This window comes from Epinephelus moara, chromosome 6, assembly GCF_006386435.1.
Source record: "Epinephelus moara isolate mb chromosome 6, YSFRI_EMoa_1.0, whole genome shotgun sequence".
Classification (NCBI taxonomy): domain Eukaryota; kingdom Metazoa; phylum Chordata; class Actinopteri; order Perciformes; family Serranidae; genus Epinephelus; species Epinephelus moara.
Genome location: NC_065511.1, coordinates 2,436,660 through 2,451,539, shown reverse-complemented (window position 1 = coordinate 2,451,539; position 14,880 = coordinate 2,436,660). Strand labels below are relative to the sequence as shown.

Genomic DNA, 14,880 nt, shown 5'->3' with positions numbered 1-14,880 from the left:
ATGTTTTTAGAAGCAGGGACCTGTGCCGTAGTGCTGGGCAATATGGACAATATCAAGATATTTTGACCAAATACTCCTATTAATATTTCAACAATATTGTAGGGATGATTGTTTGTGCTTTCACAAAATATTTACACAATGAGTTTTGATAAATAATTATCAGTAATGAGGATATAATGACTTAAGTGGGTACAGGCAAATAATAGAACAGCTAGATCAGTATGGTAAGTTTAAAAAAATAACATTACTTTATTGTAATGCAGCCTTTAAAATCAGGAAATGACAAAACTTGTGCCATATCACCATATGACCATCTCATATCATGATATCCTTACATTGCTCAGCTCTATTATACAGTCCCTTGAAACAGTGCCCTCTGCTTAAAATGACTGGCACCAATCATAAACAATTATTTTCATTGAAAACTGAAATATGAAGGAAATTGCTGGCAATTCTTTTGCAAAATCCTGATTATGCATTGTCCAGCCAAATGGTTCTCATTAATGAATTTTGTCTCTCTTTTCCTTCTTAATGATAGGAAATGGCAGCTCAAAACTTCCTTCTTCATGTCCATACCTCCCCAGACATTGTCAGAAAGATCACTTTAAGTTCACGTCCAGAATCTGTGGATGAGCTAAAAATTATGATGAAAGAAAAGTTTAGGCTAGACAGTGACTTTAGCCTAGCATACGAAGATCCAGATTTTGATGGGCAGTTATGTTCACTTGTAGATATTGAAGAACTTCCACAGAAGGCTGTACTGAAAGTGATCAGGTCTGAGAGTGATGCCAGTTCAGTAGCATCAGATGACACAATAATATTGCCTCATGCCATGACTCCAGGCAGGACTGAAAGATGGCCTTATGTTTTTCCAGTGCCGACTTTTTCTCATGACGTAGAATTCTTACTTGGTGAAGGAAATGCTACATATGAGAGAACAGGGAGAACTCTTAGGTTATCTAAGGGACAAAAGCATGACATTCTTGAGACCCTTGCTAACAAAATGCATAGCTTCACAGCATACCCTGAGGATAAGCACTTGTCAGTGGTAGCAGAAGCACTTGTCACCAAGCATCCCTGTCTTACAGAGCCAGGATCTCAGACAGGATGGTATGGTTGGAAAAATAGTCTTAAGTTTAAAATGGGAAACTAGCGCAGTAAGTTGAGTCGTGCAGGGATTTTTGAGGTAGCTGTGAATTCTGGGAAAGGAGCAGAAACAACCCAGACAGACAATCTCCCCATGCTAACATCAAAAGACCAAAGAGGGCAGAGGTGAATTTCCTCCCTAATCTCCCAAGAGGTGAAGATGCTGCAAGCCTTGAACAATTGAGAATCCAAATCGTGGATGAAGTGAAGATGAGTGACAAGAACCTTCTCCTGATTGGAAAGTTGATGCAGACCACCTTTGCCCTGCGGCGCAAAGAGGTCATCAGTGATGAGTCACCTGTCGATGAGATCCTGGAACGCTGGCCTGCCCTCAAAATTGAGTCACAGGTAATATATGTTTCTTATGACACACATTTGAGTAGATGTATTAAATATAATTCTTTTGTGTGGCTGTGTCGGTGAGAACTTAAACAGTCTTACTCTAATGTAGATTAATTTTTCTCCAAAAGCTAACAAGTATGTCAGTGTACAGGCATTAGTGTGGCAGTTTCGATTGCCATGTGTCTTACTTTTTCTTCTCAGAAAGGATACATACTACACTCTGACTTAAACAGTCATTTTATTTTTTTACAGATCTGTGCAGAGTTTCACAGAATCTCAAACACCAACCTGAAGAACAGCTTCTATGCTGACTTGGATCAACATCCCCCCCGTTTTCTGAGCTTGTTCAGGAAGAAAGCTGCACGCACAGGGAAAATAGCAGAAGTCCTCAGTGAGATTTTCAGGATTTATGACCTCCAGGTAAGTTGTGTAAGCTTCTTGGTGCTTGATAATGATGCTACAGTAGAGTTTTGTTATTTGGTAGGACTCTGACCTCTAAAGACATAGGAGGGCTCTTTGTTATATTACAGTGTTGTGTGGCTAGGCTGTCTACCAGCCATAATAAAGCAATTATATGTTTTCACACCCAAGGAACAAGTTGACGTCCATGTCAGACGTGCTGCTGTCCTCCGTGCTCTCCCTGCATATTTGCATGAGGACGACTCCGGATTTCTGAAGCAATGGGATGTAAGTCCGTATATTATTTTTGGTCAAAGAGTTAAATTTTTTCTGTTACTCGAATCTAGAAAATCAGTGTTTTTTTTTTTTTTAGTTATTTAAAAATTTCAGTGTTTGAATATTACACAAGTACATTTGAAAAACTCAAAGGATATGTTTCTTTCCAGAAAGCATGACCTGGTTACTCAAGATAATCCACAGAGCTTGAATTGCTAGAATGCTAGCAATTTTGTGTAGTTCGGTTGAAAGAAAATAGTTCCGCTTACATGAAACTGCTTGCAACAAGGTCTGTGGACTATCTTGAGTAAGTGGGTCATGATTTCTGGAAAGAGATATTGCAGAAAAGGGAAAAGTCCATTCTTGGCTGCTATTTGTCCATAACAATGACATATTTGCTGCAAGTATCTTTGGGAAATAGCTGAGGCAGTTTGGGGTCACAGGTAACATCTCTGTTCTTGTCTGCAGATGTCACAGTCTGACGAACCAAACATCGACGACGAACCAGTTGGGCTCCTCTTGATCAGTGCCAATTCAACAGATGCCACATTCTTCTGCCCAGAGAGGATTGCAGTCGTGCTTGAGGGTAACATGGTTATTGATCTCCCCACATTCGCTGACGCATTCGTCATGCTTTTTGCACTGATTTATGCGCTGCATCTGAGTTACCCAAAAGCCTTGGCCAATACATTTGACTTTACCCAGAAAGTCTTGATGGGCCTGGAGGATGGGAAGCTGAAGCCTAGGGTGTTGAGCCTTAAAAATGCCATTTTGGCAGTGGAGTAATTTCAAGTGTATGGACAAACAAAAACAAGGTTGCTCCTTTACTTGATACACTTGCACAGGATGCACTTGATACACTTTTTTTTCTTTTTTGAAAACCTCTTAGAGATCTGTTTCGACAGTATTCTCAGTGAATTTTGAATATGTTACTGTTCAAAAGCAATGTTTGATGTAGTGTTTGTACTCAATGGATATGTAAAACTGAAATAGCTACAGCAGTACAAATATCTTTTCGAAAACATAACTGAAATGTGTTTTGACAGTAATGTAAAACAAACACAATTGATGGACCTGAAAGACATTGTGCAGCTGGTGTTGTCCCCATCAATAGTAGTACAAACAATTTTGAATGTGTTACTGTTCAAAAGTGATTTCTGATGTAGTGTTTGTACTGTATGGATGTGTATAACAGAAATGGCTACAGCAGTACAAATTTTTTTTTCTTCTTTTTTTTGGAAAACACTTTATGTTTTGGAAGTAATGTAAAACAAGTAGCTTCTTAGTAGGGCGTTCATTTTGCTATACTGTTTGTATGCTGTAGCCATTTCTGTGGTGTCGTTAAAATTGAGTAAGTGTCACTTAAAAAATTTTATGTAATCAGTTACAACAATTTCTTTGAGTTGAATTAACTTATGGGGTTTTACAGTGTAGCAGGTGATGTGATTTCCCGTCGATGAGATAAACGCAACTGTCCTCACAGTCCGCGCATAGAGACATTGCAGCTGTTTAGTAGTACAGCTGCTCTGTGTTTACTGAAAGGGGAAAGTTGCCTGGTCCCCCCTGAAATGTAACTTTACTGTGGTCGGATTTTTGGGAGGTCAGAATAATGGGATTCAAATACCAGGTCGGAACTTTGGGTAGTCTGACTAATGGGTAGTCGAACCACTGGGGTGTCGGACTGAAGCCACGCACCCGATTAGGAAAAGGGCCAACTTGGGATCAGTTTTAAAACCTTTCAAATCTCTCAGCTCTCTCCACTTGGTGAATGCCCAACCGAGGTTTACACGCATTTGGGCTCGAGCCCTATCACTGTCCCGTTTAGCCTTCTTCTGTTCTTCTGTTCTTTTTCTTTTAGATGGTGCTCCTTCTTTATCCGCCATGACATCGAAAGTACAACAAAGTCCTTATAGATACATCTGGTAAAACACTTATGTGTTCAGCAATGCCTGTTGCATACCGCTTACTCAAAGAACACTCTCTGTAAACACGACTCTTCTTCCTCTCTCAATTTATTGGCGGATTGCAAACAACTTCCAGGTGCATACCACCCCCTACTGTACAAGTGTGCAATGTGTCCGAAATCATTCACTACTCCCTACTACATGTNGGGGGGGGGGGGGGGGGGGGGTGATACGAACTAGGGACAGTTTTATGAATGGTAAAAAGTTCCGCACAGCTGCTTTAATATGTCGATTTTTGTTAAATCAAATAAACAAATACAATAATTTCTTTTTTGTGTGCATAAACTATACTTCAATGGACAGGGTCAATTGTAAATCCTTCTCTTTGCATTCATTAATATTGAGACTAATATTGACTCCATGGTAGGGCTGGACAATATGGCTTAAAAATAAGCCATAAGCCTCTTAACTACTGTAGACTGCTAAAATACAAAATTATTAAATGTTTTACAGTTACAGTAAAGTTAAATAAAGTAGCTATTGTCTTAATAAGTTAAATGAAGCACTGTGGTAATAAAGTTAAATAAAATACTGCTATAATAGAATTAAATAAACTACTGTTATAATAAAGTTTAATAAAATACATGAATGCTGTTTGAGGTGTCCTGTTTATTCAACTGTTGAAAGGACAGGTAAGCAAACAAGGTCAATGATGCTTCTTTCTATTCTGAATTTACGAGCCATGGTGGTTTTATATTTGTAAAACTTTCCTCAAGCCAAGAAAGGCAATTTAAAATTCTGAAATGTCATCACAATGTAAAGTCTATGTGCCAAGCAGGACCTTGGGGGTAGAGCCAGCAGGAGCAATGCTACTGTGCATATTCAGTGGGCGAAATACCGCATATACCATATGCGCCAGGCAAGCAATTCCTTTAAATGAATGGGCCATCTTGGCATCCAGTATCTAGTTATTATTATACATCTTTGGACCTATCATGTGTGTCTGTGAGAGGGACAGAGCAATAGGAGAGAGTGAGGGAACCAAAATGCCACAGCAAGTCTTATGCCGCTGACTTAAAATGATCTGACAGTTCATACTGATACTGTTCATGATATAGTAATTTTGTACATCCCAGACATGCACATATCGTGTTAATTATTGAATTCTTATTTTCCTCTTCTCTTTTCTTTCAACCTTCCAGAACACTTCATCTCAAAGTATTTTGTGTTTAAGGCTCAATATAATAAAGTGAACTTTACTTAAACATCATACAGACGGGCAGGCAGACTGGAAAGATTGAATGTCCCTGGCTCCAGGGCTGCCTTCCTGCCTCTTTCTCTATCATGATATCTCCAAGACGCCTGTCAAACTTTAGAGGAAGGCAGCAGAGAGGAAAGAAAGAGAGGGGGGAAAAAATAATTTTGCACTGAGCTTGTGAGCAATACTTTTGGCTGCCTTTGTGCCTCCCTTTCTGAGTGAAACACAAAAAGAGTTGCTAATCCAGAGCTCAAAGAGCGCTGGCCTTCCTGTGTAATTACAGATGCAATACAACACCCTGTCTTCTGGGCTGTTACTGCCACCACATGAGACGCAGAGTAAGGGGAATCAGAAGTGGGGTAGGCAGGCACAGTGAACCAGACTGAGATGGTATCAAGTTCAGTAAAATTGCTGTCAATGGAATGCCTTGGCTGCGAGCATCCAAATACACAAACACACAAACACACACACATAATGCGGTCAGACATGTACTTTCTGTCAGAAGCCTCTGAGATTATTCTCTCTACTGATGGGAGCCAACGCATTGCTGTCTGCTGATGTCACATTTCGAGTACCTCTCTCTGGTTTTGTGTTATTGTGTGCCGCCAGCTGCAGCTGAGTAACCAAAATCTCCAAATCGCTTTTCTCTCCAGAGACAGTGTGCCCTTTCACCCTGAAAATCTGCGCTGTCCGCTGTTGCAAACTTGCAGGCCTTTCACAGGGACTGCTGGCTGCATGACTGAGGACAGACGGCCCTTCACAGGGTCTGTGCAACATCCAACAGGATTTCACCTCACCCTCTCAGTTTGTGATTGAGTGAATTTACATTTGATTTGAATTTATGGTATGTGCAAGACCAATGGCCAAGAAATGTTCCACCAGCCCCGGGAATCTGAATGGATTCAACTTTCAAGCCAGAGATAACCGGTTACACTCCATGATCAGTTCCAGTCCTCTTGTTGCCACATGTCTCTGTGTGTAAGAAAATTTTACTTCTTTTCACAGGAGATGTCTTTGTAGTTTGAAGTCAAATTTTAAAACATCAATCGTGAACTGAGGAAATTAAGGGGTGCGTGCGTGCGTGCGTGCGTGCGTGCGTGCGTGCGTGCGTGCGTGTGTGAAGGGCGTCTTTAAAACCATGACAACACCTTAAAATTTTCAAACCAGCTTCTTTGCAATCATGTGACTTTTGTGATGCGCAAAATTCAGATGAAGGGAAGGAAGGGTTTAATCTATATACTGTGTAATTGGAAATAGAGGAAAGTGACTACATAAAGAGTTGCTGACTCTGCAGGCAAAATTGAAACTAATGTTGGATGTGGTCCATACAAAATTAAGAAAAGTGATTTTTCCCACAACTTGACACAATCGTCATCAGTATTGGGGGTTACGCCTTACAAAAGTAAGGCATTACAGTAATATATTACCTTTTAGCAGTGACACAGTAATGTAACAAATGATTTCAGGAAATATTATTACATTTACAATATAATGTAACACATTACTACCCAAAATAAACGTTTTATTGTTTTCGTTTTTCATTTATCCACGCTGATCCACACCGCTGCACTTCCGCCTATGCACCACCAGAAAAATTAGTCCTGAAGGTTGTTGTGTGCTGCCATGTCATCAAAGGCTGCACTACATTATAGTGTATTTATTATTTATTTATTCATTGATTGCTTAATGAATAATTATGCATATTGATCGGCCCCAGTGTGCCGATCAATGTGCCAGTGATCGGCACATTGGGCTCATGTCGTACTGTGCATTATTACCTTGAGTGTGTTTCCAATAATCTACCTGCAATGTCCACAGTGTATCCCATTCTGCTTTTGCGTCCTAAGGCTGTTGAAAGCAGCTAGGATAAGGAGCTGGGCTCCCATTTGTTTTTTTCTCATCCCAGTGATCGGCACATCAGGGTGATGTTTGTATATATTGGATATGTTTCCATTCACATCCCCTACAACTGGAGAGCAACACGGGCACACAGTCCTGTTTTTATGCATAACTCTCTCTCCAGTGCTGCTGTGACTGACCAGCGCACCAGGAACAGGCAGGTGGGTCTTCCAGTTCTGATGTTTTAATTTGCACTCATCATGGTTACTTAATCGCACGCCATTCCATTTGTTGTGCTAACCTCAACATTTGTTTACTGTGTTTCAAATGATAGGCCCACAAATATATATCCATATCTCAGAATTATCAGACTTTGATCCCCTGCCCTCCCTGTGTCTGAGGCTATTAATTTATCTAAAAAGGTCTAGGCTATCTAATTGTTCTGTATAATGGTAAATGGTAAATGGACCTGCATTTATATTTCTTGTCATCCGACCACTACTTTTTACAGTACGAGTCACATTCACCCATTCACACACACATTCATACACTGGTGGCCGAGGCTACCATTAAAGTGCCACCTGCTACTCAGTTTTTAACACACTCACACACCGATGGAAGCATCATCGGGAGCAATTTGGGGTTCAGTATACTTCCACATGCAGACTGCATGTCGAAGTATCTTTGAGCAAGACTGCATGTCGAAGTATCTTTGAGCAAGGTACTGAGCCCTAAATTGCTCCCGATGATGAGGAGGAGGAGCTGGGGATCAAACCGCTGATCTTCCAATTGGTGGACGACCCCCTCTACCTCTGAGCCACAGCCGCCTCCATCACACTGTTACTAACGTTACGCAATAAGTCGATGAAAGCATGCAGACTACTTAGTGAGCAGTTGGGTTCATAACTGAAATTACTTCCATCTTGTTTTTGGCCAAGTGTGTAAATTGTGCTTGAATATAACTTCTATACCATGACTCTGTACATGGATGCACTGCTGCAGGCTAATATCACTAGCTAATGTAAGCTAACTTTAGCTACTATTTTCTACTTACTAGGTCAACTGTTTCCAGAGGTGTGGTGAAATGGCTGAGGAAACAGGGAAGTTGTCACAGCACATTGTAACTGCATCCAACTCGAGGCATGTTTAACACAACACTTTAACATTTATGTTTGAAATTAGTTGACTCCGGTCCTCCAAACTTAAGATGGTTGCCTGCTCTCCATCTGGACAGTGCACCAATGTCATGTTCAAAGAAGCTATTACCAGAAAAAAAGTGTTTGCATTTTAAGTTTCTGCAAACCACGGATATGTTACATTTGCACATTATTATGTAGTAGATACATTGAAACATTATGTTTTAACAGCACTATGGTTGACGTGTAGTTAGGTTAATGCAAAAAAACGTGAAATCACAACAGGTTTTGTTGTTTGTTGGTCTGCAGCAGTCTGCAGCTTTGCAGACATCTGACCCAGGTGTAACGCAATACACCATCCCCTCCACCTCCAGATGACAAACACAGTTCATATACTACGTCACTTTAGAAACACTGATATGGAAAGTATGAAACATGCGAATGTAATGTACTAGTAGTTTGTATAGTTTTGCCGGAATTTTCTTTGTATGACTGGGCTGAAATTTCACAGCTCATTATTGATGTTTTTCATGATGAATGGGAAATTTTTTTCTATAAGCATATGACAAGTTGGCCTCACCTTCAGAGAAGACAAAAAGAGTATTTCACTGAATCAACATTGTTGGACTTCATACAGCTTCTTGTGGAGACACAAAAGGCTTTATACAACTTAGTTCATGTTTCCAGACTGACAAGTCGACATTCACTCCCACTTAATGCCATGATGGGCTGTATGGAGGTGGGGCAGTAAGCAGGGTTGGAACTTCTCTCTCTAGCTCTTTTTTCATTTGTTGCACAACTATTTCTTTCACTTTTTATGTGAAAGTGCATTTTTCTGAAAGTCTTACAGGAGAGACTGTCTGGAAATGTGTGCAGTTATCCCCTTTTAAACAATATCATGTCTCCCCCCTCTATGATGGCAAGTGTGGCTGATTTGCACCGTAGTTGGACAACAGATCATACAAACCAACATTCTATTACAACCCAACCACATGTAGTCATACACCTCTAAAACACTGATCTTAAACATACTTCAACCGAAATATCAAAAAATTAGAGTTCAAACACATTTTTCCCTTTGTTGTGAGCTGACTTTTCTACAAGTCTTTCTCTTACTGCATTTACATTTAATGCTATCACTGTGAGTTTAATTCTTCCATTTATTCTCATTAATTGTATAGTGTAAATGTTTGCTGCAGCTGCAAATGTCCTGTTGTGTTTTATTTAACCCTAACATAACTGACTAAACTCATGCCGTAAATCAGTGGGTTGTGCATTTATATGTGCTTTTGATGTTCTCAGATTAAAGACTTGCTTGAAGCATTTAAGATGCCATACTGTTTCCTGCAAATAATTGGAGCAGGATTCAGACAAGGGAGACTGCTCAGCAGTTGTAGTGCTACTCCATGACTTATTTCCCCAAATGTGGACAATATGCTTGATGCTGCTTGAGCTATTGTTCACAACTCTAAGCAAATGAAAACATTGCTTCTACCTATATATTTTTTCTTGTTCAAAACGTCTGTATGAGCTCAATGATGTAATAAACTGAATATCTGGCCTTTCTGCTTTAGTTACAAAATCCACCAGTGTTCTTACTGTGTACACCGATCAGCCAAAACATTAAAACTGCTGTCAAGTTAAGTGAATAACACTGATCATCTTTTTACAATGCAGTGTTCTGCTGGGAAACCCTTGGTCCTGGCATTCATGTGTATGCCACTTGATGGGCACCAAACACCACTGCAGACACCCCACAAGTACACCCCCTCATGGCAATGGCACTCCCAAATGGCAGTGCAGCCCTACACAACGTGATTTTGCATAGTAGGACATGCCTCTGTATCAACATCCCACATCACATTCCAAGACCAACCAATCACAGCCCTTTGACATCATCAGTGTGCTGCTCCTGTGCTTCTCTAAAATGAAGTTAATTTGTCAACTTAGGTTTGGGAGCAGGGCCACACCTCAACCACACCCCTGATTACCTGTCAAGCCTACTTATACCTGGTCAACTCATCCTGCTCCGTTTGTCTCAGATTTCTCGAGAACAGGCCGCGCTTCACGTCTGAACGCATTATCAAACTTCAACAATGCAGAAACTTAGATTTCAAAAGAATGATGGGTCCTGAATTACAAATCAACCCACCTGATTGAGCGGACGATTTGTATGATGATCTGTTCGAAACAGATTATCCTCCAGCCATGACAGAACAAGCAGACCACAACCAAGCCTCTCAGCGGAGCCACCCGTGCTCACTGATAACAGTGCTGAGGTCAAGCCGGCATCTCCAGCCAGTGTCGCCAAATGGGATCTAACTCCCAACTCCCGATCGATCTCTGGGCTCCTTTACTTCTTCGTCCCTCTCTCTGAAGAGAAAACCTCAAGGCCTAGCACTTACATCGAATTCCTAGGCATCAACCTGGTCCAATTTCTTTCAGGGATCTTTGCCCACTGAGAAAGTACAGCGCATCACTCTGCTTCTGTCAAACTATCTTCTGGTAGAGAGATGCACAAAACACCAGCTAGTGGCCCTTCTCAACCACCTCAGTTATGCCATTCGCAGAATTCCACAAGCCAAATCTTTCCTGTCCAATCTTTTAACTAAAGCTGCAGCCATCCCCTCTCTCCATGATAAAGTTGTTTTGGATTATGCATACAAAATGGAAATGCATTTGCCTTCTTCTTGGAACGGCATTTCTTTCTTCTATGATGATTTCGTCATTCAACTTTGCATGGACGCAGCTCCTTCTGTAGGCCTCGGCGGTTACTACGGAGGGAAATGGTTCACTTCCACATGGCCAGCAGAGATCAAAGCCCTTGAATCAGAGTCCCACTGTCCCTCATCCTCACTTCATGAGCTATATCCCATCATCATACCTGCCATTCTTTATGAATGGTCTAGGAAGTATATACTAATACACTCTGTTAAGGATCTCTACGACTGCAGTGTTGTCAAAGGGCAATTTCCTTCCCCAGCCATCATGCAGTTCATGCGCAGACTCACATTAATCTCAGCTCAACACCAGTTCATTCTCAGGGCAGCCCACATTCACGGTTACCATGACAGCATTGCAGATTCACTGTCTCTTTTCTCATTCCAGAAATTCAGACACTCCCACCTACACCAGTCCCACCATTTTCAGCCACGACATTCAACTAGCTCCTCAGTGAAGAAACCTCTCTAAAAGCCATCCTTAACAGCCTCACCCCAAGCACTCTCTCCACCTACCAGCTGGCATTGTTTCAATGCATATCATGCCACTTATCTGCTGCCATTTCGTCATGTCCATATGCATTTTCTTCACCCATGCTCATTCCAATCCAAAAAAAAAAAAATCCGGTCGTCCACCATCCAATCCTACCTAGCTGGTATCAACTTTGTTATAAAACTAATCACTGGCCACCATTGCCCCTCAATCTCTCACTCTCATGTCACAATGTTGATCAAAGTAAACAGGAGCCACTCTCGCAGCTTGACGCCGATCCTGACTCCGACCTTCTAAGCCTCTGTATTCGTTCTCTATGCCAAGTTTACATATCCCCTTTGGTCGACTTAACCCTGGAATCCATGTTTCTGCTGCCTTTCTTTGGCTTCCTAAGGTGCTCAGAAATCGCACCTACTTCATCCTCCTACAATCCTTCTCATCATCCCAGCCTATCTGACAGCACCATCCACACTTCCAACTCCCTCATATTCACGCTCCGAAGGAGCAAAACAGACCAACTTGACCCTCATCCCAATTGCTATTTACATTTTCCGCCGCAACTCCTATCTCAGCTCATACGAGCCACTGGCCGAATACATCACTTTTAGATATGCAGCCAATGCATCACCTCAACACCCTCTATTTCTCACCGAAGCAGGAAAAATGGCCACTCGATTCTTGTTCCAGAAACATTTTCCACAAAGTCCTCCGCATTTCAGGCTTATCCTCAGAACACTACTCAAGCCATTCTTTCCACATTGACGCTGTGTCCACAGCTGCCAGACTGGGCATCTCAGATCAAACAATCCAGGTCCTCGGCCACTGGTCATCTCAGGCATATTGCTCCTACATCCGCAACAATCTCAACGATCTCCATCAAGCCCACGCCAACTCAATTTATTTTAAGTTTGAATCTGTTGGGGGCCTGTTATCAGCTTGGGTAGAAAAATGCCTGAGACGGAACCCCCACACTGAGTCTCCCTCCGCCCAATCTCAAGTTCATCCTCCCAGACCAACCTAACAGAAGATATCCCTCTTCCACCTCCACCCCCACTTACATCCATTCACCATTCCTTAACAACTACACATCCTGAATTACAATAAACATTTAAACGACATATTGTTGTGGCGTGGTCCTTGTTAGTGAAAAGTCCTTTGTGCTTCTTCAGAATCAAACTAGTTTTCTTAATTGAAGATAAGATAAGATAAGATAAGATAAGATACACCTTTATTGATCCCACAACTGAGAAAATCCAGTGTTACAGCAATCAAGGGGAAAGAGTCAGATTAAAGATTTCAAAATTTAAAAACGTAAAAAACTAGGCATGCAAAAAAAAAAGTACAAAAATACAAGAAACAGCAATAAATGATAATAATAATAATGAGCAGTGGATAAAAAGTGAGCAATGGATTAAAGTGAGCATATTTAGTGCAAAGTTAAAATTGTATGTGCAATTAAACAACAACAACAAGGGGGACAGTTATGCTTATTATGGTGTCCCTAAAGTGTCCATGGTGCAGTTTATTGTGAGCAGTGCTGGTTAGGCTATGTAGCCTGACAGCAGCAGGCAGGAAGGACCTGCGATACCGTTCCTTCACATACTTTGGGTGAATCAGTCTTTTGCTCAAGGAGCTCTCCAGAGCTTTTATCTCCTCCTGCATGGGGTGGGAGTCGTTAGTCCTCAGAGATGACGGCTGTCATCCTCCTTTCTCCCACCACCTGCAGAGTCCAGACAGCATCCCAGGACAGATCTGGCCTTCTTGATGAGCTTATCCAGACTCCTCCTATCTGCAGCCAAGACACTGCTGCCCCAGCAGACCACTCCGTAGAAGATGGCTGATGCCACCATAGAGTGCCGAAGTCACGCCCCTTCCGGTGAAGCTCATGGGACCTTAGATCGGAAAAAATATGAATGGCAGTGAATGAGGAGAGAAATATTATCTTTTGGTCCCATTTGAGTTGTGACATGAAATCCAAATATGTCGTTTATGAATTTAAAACATAAATTTTAAGGTCAAGAAAGTTATACTTTGTGGTAAAAAGCTTTTGAAAAAACGTAATTAGAAAGACTACACAAGAGGCGGTCGCGTATGTGACATCATAGCTGCAACCTGGCACAAAACACACAGACATCTTCAATCATAAATCGATTAATCATAAAACAGTGGAATTTCAGCGGGGAGGCCAAGCTGCAGGAAGCGAGCGAAAGCTATGACGTCACATACATGACCTCCTCCTGTGTACTCTTGAGTCTTTCTAATTAAAAAGCTTATATCTCAACAGTTTTACCACAAAGTATGACTTTCTTGACCTTAAAATGTATGTTTTAAATTCATTAACAACATATTTAGATTTCATGTCGCAACTCAAATGGGAACATAATATTGTTCTCCCCATTCACTGCCATTCATATTTTTTCCGATCTAAGGTCCCATGAGCTCTACCGGAAGGGGCGTGACTTCGGCACTCTATAGTGTAAGTTAGTACAATTGAACAAAATCCTCATTGACATTGAACAAAAATCTTATAAGCTACTGCAAGCTTAGCAAGTTAGCTTGCTAACTAGGTAGGCTATGCTAACAAGAAAGCTTGCCAATATAGGCTAGAATACTGTTCACTAACAAAGAGGAAGGATAATAGCATTTTTCAGTTGCAAATTCCTGCAATTAACACATTTTCCCTCCTTTGATTCCATGTTGATCCTGGATAGATTTGGTTAGGTTTAGCTAGGACCATTATCGTCATGCTAATGCTGGGTAATTTGTTCATGTAAACATCAGCATAACAGTGATGGTCCTGGATCAACATCAGCAAATTTATTAAAGGTCAACATGGCAATGATGGTACAAGATCAACACAAACAAATTATCTAGGGTCAACGTGACAATGACAGTCCTGGATCACCATAAGCAACTCTGTTCAGGATCAACATGTTAGTGATGGTCCTGTATCCATATAAACAAATTATCCAGGATCTATGGGGTGCCGTTTGTAAAGTGTCTCACGCTGAAAATAACATCAACATTTTGCCACATTTAGCTTCAAACAATGTTTAAAAAAGTATTGTGAATTTTTTAACATCACCTTTTACCACATTTACAGCAATATTTTTTAACTTAGAAATATATTAAATAGTTAAATCTAAATATTAAATGTGGCACCTAAATGTTAAATCTAAATGCTANCAGCAATATTTTTTAACTTAGAAATATATTAAATAGTTAAATCTAAATATTAAATGTGGCACCTAAATGTTAAATCTAAATGCTAAATCTAAATATAAATATTAAATCTAAATCTAAATATAAATATAAATGTTAAATCTAAATCTAAATCTCAATCTAAATGTTAAATCTAAATGCTAAA

General features: G+C 40.7%; 1 protein-coding gene across 1 annotated transcript; it reads left to right on the top strand.

Moving 5' to 3' along the window:
• The first annotated feature begins 1,318 nt into the window (after positions 1–1,318).
• Positions 1,319–3,260, top strand: LOC126391237 (uncharacterized). The gene is made up of 4 exons (XM_050045865.1): positions 1,319–1,494; positions 1,741–1,908; positions 2,080–2,175; positions 2,632–3,260. The coding sequence occupies exons 1-4, from the start codon at positions 1,357–1,359 to the stop codon at positions 2,947–2,949; spliced, it is 720 nt and encodes a 239-aa protein (XP_049901822.1). The 5' UTR covers positions 1,319–1,356; the 3' UTR covers positions 2,950–3,260.
• Positions 3,261–14,880: the final 11,620 nt, after the last annotated feature.